This window comes from Ranitomeya variabilis, chromosome 3, assembly GCF_051348905.1.
Source record: "Ranitomeya variabilis isolate aRanVar5 chromosome 3, aRanVar5.hap1, whole genome shotgun sequence".
Taxonomy (NCBI): domain Eukaryota; kingdom Metazoa; phylum Chordata; class Amphibia; order Anura; family Dendrobatidae; genus Ranitomeya; species Ranitomeya variabilis.
Genome location: NC_135234.1, coordinates 315,799,789 through 315,812,663, shown reverse-complemented (window position 1 = coordinate 315,812,663; position 12,875 = coordinate 315,799,789). Strand labels below are relative to the sequence as shown.

The window sequence follows — 12,875 nt, the reverse complement described above, 5'->3', positions numbered from 1 at the left end:
CTAAGGATCCCTGTCTTCTGTCCCAGGATGAGAGAATCACCTGTTGAAGCTGTCGGGAGTGAAACTGACTCCAATTTACGCAAGGTATACAGGCCGTCATCAGTCCTAGGATCTTCATGGCGTCTCTGATGGAAACCCTGCTCTTCGTGAAAAGATGAATCTTGCTTATTATGCCTTGCAGTTTTCCCTCCGGCAGAAAGGGCATTCTGACGTTTGAGTCTAACATGACTACGAGGAATTTTATCCTCCGTTTGGGTACTAGATCGGATTTTTTCCAGTTTATGATCCACCCCAAATTCTGCAGTGTGGAGATTACAAACTGACAGTCGGTCCTGAGTTGATTTACTGTGTCTGCAACCACTAGGAAGTCGTCCAGATACGGAATGACTAAGATATCTCGATTTCTTAGGTAGGCTACTACCTCTATCATAATCTTCGTAAAAACTCTTGGCGCTGAAGCTAGACCGAACGGAAGACAGCGAAACTGGTAATGAAGGACTTTTCCTCCTTTTTCTACTGCAAACCTCAGATATTTTTGGTGGTTTAGGCAGATAGGAACGTGGTAATACGCACTCTTTAAATCTAGAGTGCACATAACCACTCCCCTGTCCAGGAGGGGAATCGTGGATTTTATTGATTCCATTTTGAATCGTTTGTACACTACCCAAGAATTTAAGTGTTTGAGATTTATGATAGTTCTTGACTCCCCCGAAGGTTTTATTATAGAGAATAGGCTTGAATAAAATCCCTGTCCTATCTCTTGGGGAGGCACCGGGACAATCGCAGCTGATGATTGGTAAGGGGAGGGTCCTTTTATACTCGTGGTTTCCTGTCCCACTGTGGATAAGAAGACAACCTCCATGGTGCTGTCAGGTGGATGACCTGGAAAAACAAAACAAACAAACAAACAAAAAAAAAAAAAACAAAAAAAAAAGATTCCCCACCCGTCTTAAGTTTTGTATGTGACGTCCAACTTCAACTGCATTCCAGAATGGATAAATTGTATAACCAGTGGTACAGGCATTTCTTCAAGTGCCGGACGAGCTGTTTTCCCACAGCCAAGCAATATGTTGCTTGTGTTACTGTGAGCAGTCCGTGTGACCAACACGTGATATTGTCTCCAGACTTGTCTACCATTGAGCACATCTGAGCCATCTCATTTGTTAGCAACTGCAAAAGGTAACTGCAAGGAGTGGATCTTGAGGGTTTTTGCTCACCTGCATTTATTGGCAGAACATTTCTCGGACAACCATTAATAACCTCATTGATAGCATGCCAAAGCTGTAAGTATTTCTCAGTGTGCCCTTCATACTTGATGTTAAATAAATCGAGAGGTTTCAAAATGTTTATTTCTTCATACTACTAACATTTCTATTGATCCTGCGATTGCCATTATTCCACATCTTTTCCATCTTGGTGTTGCAAATTTCTAGGAATGTGTGAATACAGTATTTCACTCTTATAGACAGATGAGACTACTTTCTAGTGTAGGGTTTGAGTGTATAATAAGGTATTTCAATAAGAATAAAAGATCATCTCTGTATCATGCACTAGTCTGCAGAACCAGCCCATATTACCTTAGTTCTGCCTAAAATGATTCTTTAAAAGGGATGCACACTTAAAAAAAAAAAAAACTATGGTTAAATGGGTTCTAATATAAATCCACACAACTTACTAATACATGGTCATTTACAAAATGCCTTGTGACCTTCAGATATCAACATTGGTCTCGGCAGCTCCATTACCAGTTTCTGCTTGACAAATGAGAGGGTTTCTTGTGTCGGCACTTGGCCAGTTCAGTATGTGAAGAAGCTGGATGACTGGTTCATTAGCAAAGCAGTCTCCTTCACCATGAGCAATGCATATAGAGAGAAGAGTACTGCTGCTAATATCTGATCGAGACACATTTGTAACAACAACTACATTAGTAAGATATGTGGTTTTATATTTAAAAAACACGTAAAGATGATTTTTTGGAAGTGGACAACAAGTCATGTCCATATGCCCTATAATGGCACTGCCATTTGCATATATCACTTCTGCAGAGAATATATGTAGCCAAATGCAGCTTCCCCTGGCAATGACAGCCGAGTACTGGAGCTTGAATAAACTTTAACACATTCAACTTTAAACACTAGCAAATGACTAGCAAGATAACTCTCCAAAGTGTAGTCAATGAAGACGTTGAGAACAGTATTACTGAAAATGTGACAGCTCCTCACCCTATGTTTACGCTTTTCTTTCATGATATCCTTAGTGTCTTGCAACATCTTCTCCTTCCACAGGTCAAAGAAATATGAGGAGTCAGTGTAAAACTTCAATGCCTCCCTCCCATCGTCCCTGCAAGAAAAATGAAGTAATGTTTAAAAAGAATCTGTCACCAGTTTTGGCCAATGAGTTACGGCCACCACCTTTCAGGGCGGATAGCATTCTATAATGCTGTAGATAAGCCCCCGATTCGACCTGAAAGAGAAGAAAAATAACTTCTTATACTCACCAGTGGGGCGGTCCGGTCCAAGTGGTGTCAATATTCTTGGTCTGGCACCTCCCATCTTCTTGGTTCGTGTGGATAACGCGTCTTTCCATCACCCACAGAAGTCTCCTCAGCATCGCGCTCATGCGCAGGCTTTCGGATTTGGCCTGTTGAGGGCAGAGTAAAGTACTGCAGTGCGGAGGCGCCGGGCTTCTCTGACCTTTCCCGGCTCCTGCATACTTCAGCACTCTGCTCTGCCCTCAACAGAACACATAAGTATGCCTGCGCAGGAGCGCGATGCTAAGGAGACGTCTGTGGATGATGGAGGGACGCGTCATCCACACGAACCAAGAAGGCGGGAAGCGTTGGACCAAGTGCGACACCCCTTGTACTGGACTGCCCCGCAGGGGAGTATAAAAGAAAAAAAAAATTCTTCTCTTAGGTCAGGTTGGGGGCAGATATACAGCATTATAGAATGCTGTATATCAGATCTGAAAAGTGGCGGCCATAACTCATATCAGCCAAAACTGGTGACAGGTTCACTTTAAAGAAAGAGCACATATTTTAGAAGAGGAATTGTTGTTGTTTTTCTTTTTTAAAAAAAACAAAAAACAAAACAAAAACACTTACCTGTAGGGAGAAAGGATATTAAGTGGTGGCGGCATGTCACATGTGATATAGGTTTCATAGACAGGAATAGATAGAGAGTCACGTACAAACAGTTGCTGATCTTGGAAGGTATTACTGTGGAATGCTTTTCTTGTGTTTATACCTTGCAAAGACACTGCGGGAGTAAAAAGAAAATTTGAGTAGCCATATTAGATTTTATCAAACACTGGTGGTAGTAATGACATACTAGCGTATGTATTTTAAACTAGGCATCAATATAGCTAGCCATGAAGATACTAAAAGAGTAAGGATTACTGGTAAGAGGAATACAGCTTTCACATTGCAGCCTCATGTATTGGCCATGTGATGGCTTCTTAGACTACTTGCCTTCTTCTTCTTTAGGATCCAGCTGGGTCACTTTGACCTGTAGCTTCTCCACTCTCTCACCTAGCGTTCCTACACGTTGTGCAAACAGACTTGCTTCGGTGAACAACTCTCCAAATATGTCCTCAGCATAACGGCCTGCAAAAAATAAGAAATGTAGCAGGTTTGCAAAAATACAAAAGAAAACAATTAAAATAAAGAAATGCAAGATAAATGTGTCACAAAGATACTTGACATCTTGGTATACTTATCTAATATTACAGATGTAACTTTCTGTAAACCATATAGCTGTATAAATAAATTGTTCTGCTCAAAGGGGAAGTTCTCAAAGAGGAAGCTCTGCTCCGCTGAAATCTTGTAAGGCATAAAATCATGGACCTCACCCTTCAGGCAGAGGCATGTGAGCCAAGAGTTCGGCTTTAACTGTTGTATTTTACACTCCAGTTCCAAAATCACAATTTTTACAATGCAACATTGCTCATGAAAAAAGAAAAAAAATACAACCCCCCTTGTTACTTACTAAGGCTTCCTAGCTGGCGAATGACATTAGATAGTGAAATATTGGTCATACATTCCAATTCACTTCGGACATTGGGAAGCTTTTGCCGGCACACATGGCGCGGCTCAATGCAGCGGGCAACCAGCGGCATTCTGATAAAATAAAGAAAGTCACCAATTAGTACACAGGTCAATTATACTTTCTTCTTCAACAGCAATCATTCACAAACTTTCCAAATATATACCGGTATATCATAATATAATGTCAATCAGGAAGATAACTTAATATTAAGAATGAATTAATGGCACATTAATAACCGTGGTCACGTGTACGGTTAATGATGCACCCTTCAATAGTCTATCCATGAGGATTCGTAAGTAAAGTACTTCTCCATTTCCATTCACACAGCTCAGCATAAAGTCTGTGACTGTCCTGATACACATGTACACTAGTAACTACATAGGTTTATATATCAAGTTATTCCCCAAGGCTTTAACCTAATAACGCATAGCTGTATACATACAGAAAGACAAAAGCAAACATTCTTTAGATGCAGCTCAGTGTATGTCAGATAAGTTGAAAAAATAAAAAAGACTGATGGAGCAGTAGCCAGCACTAGCACGCACTTGTACAAATGGACTGAGTGATTAGCTGGATGTCTCCTTGGTAACAAACGTTCTGCGCAGACTTGTGGACCACACAAGAGGTGTGGTGATTATAATTTACCATTATTTATACCGCACACCAGCCATTCACAATTCTTGTCCTCACTGGGGTTCACTATTTAAAAGGAAACCTGCCACTATGACATTTCAGTCCAGTCTACAGGCACCATGTTATAAAGTGGTGGAGGCGAGTAGTTTGGCTATTGTTTCGTGAGAAAAGATCGAGTACTGGGGATATCCGTGTCCGTGTGTGTAAGGCTGCCATCACACTAGCAGTATTTGGTCAGTATTTCTCATCAGTATGTGTAAGCCAAAACCAGAAGTGGGTGATAAATGCAGAAGTGGTGCATATGTTTCTATTATACTTTTCCTCTAATTGTTCCACTCCTGGTTTTGGCTTACAGATACTGATGTAAAATACTAACCAAATACTGCTAGTGTGACAGCAGCCTAATACTTGTGGCACACGTGTGGCAACCATGTGCCACATCAGTACTTCACGCATCGGCGCCTGAGAAGCAGCGGTACAGTTAGCAGTTGTCACGGACAATACAAAGGTGACATCAACTCCACAAACATGAACCCCACTTGCCACCGCTTCAGGGCAAGTGGGAAGAGCCGGGCAAAGTACCAGAATTGGCGCATCTAATAGATGCGCCTTTTCTGGGTGACTGAACTGCTGTTTTTAGGCTGGGGAGGGGTCAATACCCATGGCCCCTTATCAGCCTGAGAATACCAGCCTCCAGCTGTTTGCTTTAGCAAGGCTAGTTATGAAAAATGGGAGGACCCCACGCCAGTTTTTTAAAAATTATTTACTTAAAGAATTTAAAAAAACAGCATGGGACCCCTCTTTTCTTGTTTACCAGCCTTGCTAACGCTGACAGCTGAGGGTTGCAGCCCCCAGCTGTCAGTTTTGCCTGGCTGATTATCAAAAATACAGGGGAACCCACACCGGTTTATTTATTGCGCAGGCAGATGAATATCCCCATCAGCCGCACCTGCTGTCACTGTTACTAGCAGCAGCAGATGTAGACTGATGGGAGTAGTCCAATCAGCCGTTGCCTGCTATCGCGGTTATCATTTGAATAAAACTCTAATTCTAAACATTCTAAAGATAGAATGTTAAAAATAATAATAATAAAAAAAAATTGTGATATTCTAACCTTCCGGCATCCCCGACAGTCTTCCCGCTCCTCGCGATGCTCGCGTTCCCAATAATGCCTCACGGCAATGACCCCAGTTGACGTAGCGGTCTCATGAGACTCACGTCATCACAGGTCATTGCCGCAAAGCATCACTGGGAATGGAAGCATTGCGAGGAGCGGGATCGCTGCAAGGGACGCTGGAAGGTGAGAGTATCACAATTTTTTATTTTAATTTTTTTTTTTTTTTTTTAAACAATTACGGTATATGGTTCCCAGGGCCTGGAGGAGAGTCTCCTCTCCTCCACCCTGGGTACCAACCGCACATGATCCGCTTACTTCCCACATGGTCGGCATAGCCACATGCGGAAAGTAAGCGGATCAATGCATTCCTATGTGTGCGGAATACCAGCGATTCCGCACAAAGAATGAACATGCTGCGTTTTTTTCCAGAATGCGATTCCGCCGCGAAAAAAAACGCAACATGTGCACAAAAAAGGTGGAATGCATTCTAATAATAGGATGCTTAATGTATGCTTATTTAGCATTTTCATAGCGTTTTTATAACGAAAAAACGCGAAAAAACACGAACATGTGCACATAGCTTTAAGGTTTACATCTACCAAGAAATAAAATCAGACTAAGATGCGACTGATCCATCACTGTGACTCGCATTATGTCGTACTGTAGTGGGGTTCCACTTCAGGAAATGGACACATCAGACGTGCTGCACCTCTCCTAAAGCAGTTCTCCATTGTTAATATTGTTCCCATGGTTACCAACTCTAAAATAACAATAAACTTTACTCGTTTACCACAGGTCCAGCACAGTCTGTCCACTCCTGCCACTGGTATATGTTGACAGGTGAGGTCACTGAGCTAAGCTAGTCTTGAGCCGACTACCGCAGCATAACTGCTGAGCCCACTGATTGTCTGCACTGGTCAAATGTACTGTATTTGTGACAATACTACTATCCATCAACAAATGCCAACTATATAGTCAGCAAGGATCACTGCAACTGTCAGATGTGCGAGTTTGGCTAATTGCCACCTTTTTTTTTTTTACCACATTACTACCACTCTTTTGTAGCTTTAAGGTACCTTCACACTAAACGACGCTGCAGCGATATCGACAACGATGCCGATCGCTGCAGCGTCGCTGTTTGGTCGCTGGAGAGCTGTCACACAGACAGCTCTCCAGCGACCAACGATGCCGAGGTCCCCGGGTAACCGGGGTAAACATCGGGTTACTGAGCGCAGGGCCGCGCTTAGTAACCCGATGTTTACCCTGGTTACCATTGTAAATGTAAAAAAAACAAACAGTACATACTCACCTTCTGCTGTCTGTCACACGTCCCTCGCCGTCTGCTTCCCGCACTGACTGATTGCCGGCCGTAAGGCACAGCACAGCGGTGACGTCACCGCTGTGCTCTGCTTTCACTTTACGGCCGGCGCTCATATTAAAAATATCCGCGTTTCACATATATGCTGTATCTGGGATTCACGGATAGAACACGTATCCATTCAATCTACAATGCTGTTCATGTTCACTGTGTTTTGTTAGCTTTCTGTGGATGATTTGTTCAAACGAAGTATCAAATAAACTTGTACAGAGCCACAGATCAAAGTCATACATAAAAGTTTACAGTCCAATTCATTATTTGTGATTATTCATATAATCATACTTTAAAATGACACACGTTTGTCTTCAACAGCGCAAAAATAAAATTTTAGATTTTATATTCTAAGGGTAAGTTCACACAGGGTATTTTTTTCTGCAGCAAAACCTGATCATCTTGGCAGGAAAGAAACTGGAACAAAAACGCAGGTTTAGGTGCGTTTTTGGTGCATTTTTTTTCTCTTTGTGCATGCCAATAAAGTTGAGTGCACACAGAGAAACCAAAACAACTTCCTGTAGATAGATAGATAGAATGAATAGATAGAACAGATAGCTATTTTTAGGCTGGGGGAGGCCTATATCAATGGCCCCTTACAGCCTGAGAATAACAGCCCCCAGCTGTGAGCTTTTAGCAAGGCTGGTTGTCAAAAATGGGGGGGGGGGGACCCCATGCATTTTTTTTTATTATTTATTTAAAGGAGGGGAACAAACGCCGTTTAAAAAAAAAAAAGATTAATAGCGCAGGAGCGGCAGATGAAAACTCCCATCTGCCGCTCCTGCTCTCACTGTAATTAGCGGCTGTAGATGTCAGATGATGGGATCAGTAGTCCCATCAGCTGACACCAGTCATCGGAGGTGAAGTTTACACCACTGATCAGAAGTGGTGTTTGCTGCGCTACAATGCATAGGACAGTGTGTCAAACACTGTATGTCGGACACCCCATTCAAGTGAATGGGGATCAGGTCTGCTCTGCTGGATGACAGGCTGCATGAACACACCATGCAGCCTGCCATCTACACTGTGTTACAAACTATTATGCAAATAATATTTCCTCATATTTTCTCTAAATTACCTATCTGAATTGCAGTCATTGTTATTTTCCAGTCATCTACTATTCTAGTATAATTGCAATGTTTTGGAACAAACTGCCTATGAAAACAGTATCTTTTTAAAAAAAATAAACACTCAAAATGCATGTTCCAAATTATTATGCACAGCAGAGTTTTCAACTTTTTTTTTTTTTATTTTGAACAAAAAAAATGGTCAATTGTGAAGTTATAAGCATTATCAGCTTATTACAAAATGAAATCAAACAGTTTTCAAGTGAAAACTTTATTCTAGGTGATGTTACATTTGCACATAGGACCCCTTGATCAGAAGAAGCTTCTGGACTCTCTCGTCCATTGAATTTGTCAGTTTTTGGATGGTTTCTGCTTCAATTGTTTTGCATGTGGACAGAATACCCTCCCAGAGCTGTTGCTTAGATGTGAACTGCCTCCCGCCATCATGGACACTCCTTTTGATGATGCTCCAGAGGTTCTCAATGGGGTTGAGGTCAGGGGAAGATGGTGGCCACACCATAAGTTTGTCCTCTTTTATGCACATAGCAGCCAGAGATGCAGATGTGTTTTTTTGCAGCATGAGACGGTGCATTATCATGCATGAAAATTATCTTGCTGCGGAAAGCACGGTTCTTCCTCTTGAACCATGGCAGGAAGTGTTGTTTTAGAAACTCCACATAGATTATGGAGTTCATCTTTACCCCTTCAGGGATCATAAAGGGGCCGACAATCTCTCTCCCCATGATTCCAGCCCAAAACATTACTCCACCTCCTCCTTGTTGGCGCCTTAGCCATGTTTTCATGGGGTGTCCATCAACCAGCCATCCTCCATTCCATCCATCTGGACCATCGAGCGTTGCACGGCACTCATCGGTGAACAAAACAGTTTGGAAGTCAGTCTTCATGTATCGTTTGGCCCACTGGAGCCGTTTCTGCTTGTTGCAGTGGATAGAGGTGGTCGACAGGATGGCTTACGCACAGCTGCAAACCTCTGAAGGACTCTGCATCTTGTTCTGGTGATGTTGGAGGCACCAGCAGCTTCAAAAACTTGTCTGCTGCTATGACAAGGCATTTTTGCAGCTGCTCTTTTAACCTTATGCAATTGCCTGTTGGAAAGAGTCCTCAATTTTTCCTTATAAGCACGCACACGTGTGTGCTGGGAATCAGCTACATACTTCTTGATTGTGTGATGATCACGATGAAGTGTCTTGGCAATGTTGATTGTAGTCATGCCTTGACCTAAATACTCCACAATTTGTTGCTTTTCAGCAGCCGACACATCCTTTTTCTTTCCCATTTTGGCAAAAATGTAGGCTGCTTAATAATGTGGAACAGCCTTCTTAAGTAGTCTTGCCTTTATCTGGACACACCTGCCAAACTAATTAGCACAGGTATCTGCAATTGCTTTCAGTGATATAAAGAGCCCTGACACACATCACCATCAATGAGTTTAAATGACAAACAAAAAAATTCTAACCTTATCACTCCTAAACTCTTTGTGCATAATAATTTGGAACACAGTGTAGATGTAGCAGAGCCAAGTGTGATGTCACATCCGGCTCTCCTTGACTTTTCTGCAGCATATACGCTGCAGGAAAAGTCAACCTTGCGTATTTGCAGCATTTTTTCATCATCCATTCAAGTCAATGGGTGGAAAACGCTGAAAAAATACTGAAGGAAGTGACATGTCCTATGTCAAAAAAACGCTGCAAAGCACAAAATACTGATCACACAAAAACCCAATGTGTGTGCATGAGATTTCTGAAATCTAATAGGCTTTGCTGGTACTGTAAAAAGCAGCTGAAAATCAGCATAAAAAAATGCAGTAAAAAAACAGGTAAAAACGCCCTGAGTGAACTTACCCTAGTTGCAAATGATGAATTCAGTTAAACATATGGATACTTAAAGCAACATCCATATATTTTTTTTGCATGCATGTTTTGTGTGTTTTTCCCTATTCATTTGAATAGGTAATTGAACGGTTTATCCAGCACTTTTGTTTTTCACTATGGACCTAAAAAGCAGGTGGCCGCTACCTATGTGCCTGTTGTGCCCAGCGCCGATCTCTGCCAGCAGTTCACAGACTGCTACTGCCGGCGATTCAGCGGTTTCCAGCAATGTCATATTGACAGACTAGCGACTTCTCTTCCGCTCTGCTCTGTTAACAAGGAGTTACTGCTGGCGTCTCATGTTACATTCTTGTGTTACTTATCCTTTTCTGTGGTGTACTGTAAATAAATTTGAGCACTATTTTGCAAAAGAAAATAATCTTTTTCAGTGCGGCTGTTACTCTTTTCCTGTCATGAGGAGTGACAGCCTGGCTTCGCCCTGCCTAACTGGTTGGAGCTGGCTGTCAATCAGGAGGAGGAGCTGCTATGTGGACATTAAGCAGCAACTACCTGCCTGTTTTTTTTGTTTTATTTTTTTACTGTGGGCTTGAAAACTAAGTCCCGGACGAACCCTTTAACTTAAAAAAGCAAACAAAAAAAAGTCCCTTGTTTAACGACGAACCTAAAAACTAACAGGCAGGTGCTAAATACCTGTCTGTTCTACTAGGCACTGACACAGAGCACTTATTGAATGCTCTGGACGGCGATTCAGCTGATCAACCTCAACAGAGCAGCTTTCTCTTCCAGGCTGCTTTGTTGACGGGGAATGACTGCCCACAGAGACAGGGCAGAGCCATCTTGTCCATTAGCATGATGTTGGCAGTCACGCCCCGTCAACAGAGCAGAGCAGAAGCTGCTGCTGCCGATGTGACATTGCTGGAAGCCACTGATTAGCCGTGTGACCACTGGCAGAGATCAACGCTGGGCACAATAGGCAGGTAGGTAGCAACCACCTGTCAGTTTTTTTTGTTTTTTTTTGTTTTTTTACTATAGGCCTAAAAACTACGGTAAGTCCTGGATAAACCCCTCAACTTAAAAAAGGAGCAAATAAAATAATAAAGTGCAAACATAAAAGTCACTATTAGAACCATTTTTACTCCAGAAACAAGGCGCAAAACCAATGATGAATGGTCCTTGGGTCTGTGAAAATAACAGACACCACATGGATGCCATAGGCATGTAGTTCGTTGTTAACACGATTTTTAGTAGTAGGTTTTTTTTTTTTTTGTGCATACAAGAAAATTACTGATGGTGAAAACGAACAAGCTGACCAAGGGCGTAATTAGTTATAGTGGGTGCAGGGGTTGCAGTCATAGCCAAGCCCTGGACCCTAGGGCCACATAAAAGATCCTTTGGACCCATGTAATAAAGGTCAGAACTATTAGGCCGGCCTCACACTCAGCGTATGTAAATACGGTCCGTTTTTTACGGCCGTAATACGCAGAAAAGTCCCCAAAATAGTGATCCGTATGTCATCCGTAGGCAGGGTGTGTCAGCGTATCTTGCGCATGTCCTCCTCCGTATGTAATCCGTATGGCATCCGTACTGCGGTATTTTCTCGCAGGCTTGCAAAACCGACATTAATGGATTTATGTGCTCAAATGTTCGCTAAAACATATATACAGTATATATATATATATATATATATATATATATATATATATATATATATATATATATATATATATATATATATATATATATATATATATACAGGTCCTTCTCAAAAAATTAGCTTATAGTGTTAAATTTCATTATTTACCATAATGTAATGATTACAATTAAACTTTCATATATTATAGATTCATTATCCACCAACTGAAATTTGTCAGGTCTTTTATTGTTTTAATACTGATGATTTTGGCATACAACTCCTGATAACCCAAAAAACCTGTCTCAATAAATTAGCATATCAAGAAAAGGTCCTCTAAACGACCTATTACCCTAATCTTCTGAATCAACTAATTAACTCTAAACACATGCAAAAGATACCTGAGGCTTTTAAAAACTCCCTGCCTGGTTCATTACTCAAAACCCCCATCATGGGTAAGACTAGCGACCTGACAGATGTCAAGAAGGCCATCATTGACACCCTCAAGCAAGAGGGTAAGACCCAAAAAGAAATTTCTCAACAAATAGGCTGTTCCCAGAGTGCTGTATCAAGGCACCTCAATGGTAAGTCTGTTGGAAGGAAACAATGTGGCAGAAAACGCTGTACAACGAGAAGAAGTGACCGGACCCTGAGGAAGATTGTGGAGAAGGACCGATTCCAGACCTTGGGGAACCTGAGGAAGCAGTGGACTAAGTCTGGTGTGGAAACATCCAGAGCCACCGTGCATTCCCCAGGTAAAGCCACTTTTGAACCATAAACAGCGGCAGAAGCGCCTGACCTGGGCTACAGAGAAGCAGCACTGGACTGTTGCTAAGTGGTCCCAAGTACTTTTTTCTGATGAAAGCAAATTTTGCATGTCATTCGGAAATCAAGGTGCCAGAGTCTGGAGGAAGACTGGGGAGAAGGAAATGCCAAAATGCCTGAAGTCCAGTGTCAAGTACCCACAGTCAGTGATGGTGTGGGGTGCCATGTCAGCTGCTGGTGTTGGTCCACTGTGTTTCATCAAGGGCAGGGTCAATGCAGCTAGCTATCAGGAGATTTTGGAGCACTTCATGCTTCCATCGGCTGAAATGCTTTATGGAGATGAAGATTTCATTTTTCAGCACGACCTGGCACCTGCTCACAGTGCCAAAACCACTGGT

At 42.1% G+C, this 12,875-nt stretch overlaps 1 protein-coding gene across 1 annotated transcript in view; it reads right to left on the bottom strand.

The window, feature by feature from the left end:
• WASF2 (WASP family member 2) overlaps positions 1-12,875 on the bottom strand; it is a 106,913-nt gene that overhangs the window by 21,196 nt on the left and 72,842 nt on the right. Inside the window, exons 2-5 of the mRNA XM_077295669.1 lie at positions 3,987-4,117; positions 3,470-3,604; positions 3,104-3,257; positions 2,223-2,340 (exon numbers count right to left, since the gene is read on the bottom strand). Of these exons, the coding sequence (XP_077151784.1) occupies positions 2,223-2,340; positions 3,104-3,257; positions 3,470-3,604; positions 3,987-4,116 (537 nt within the window). The 5' untranslated portion in view covers position 4,117. The remainder of the gene's footprint in view (positions 1-2,222; positions 2,341-3,103; positions 3,258-3,469; positions 3,605-3,986; positions 4,118-12,875) is intronic.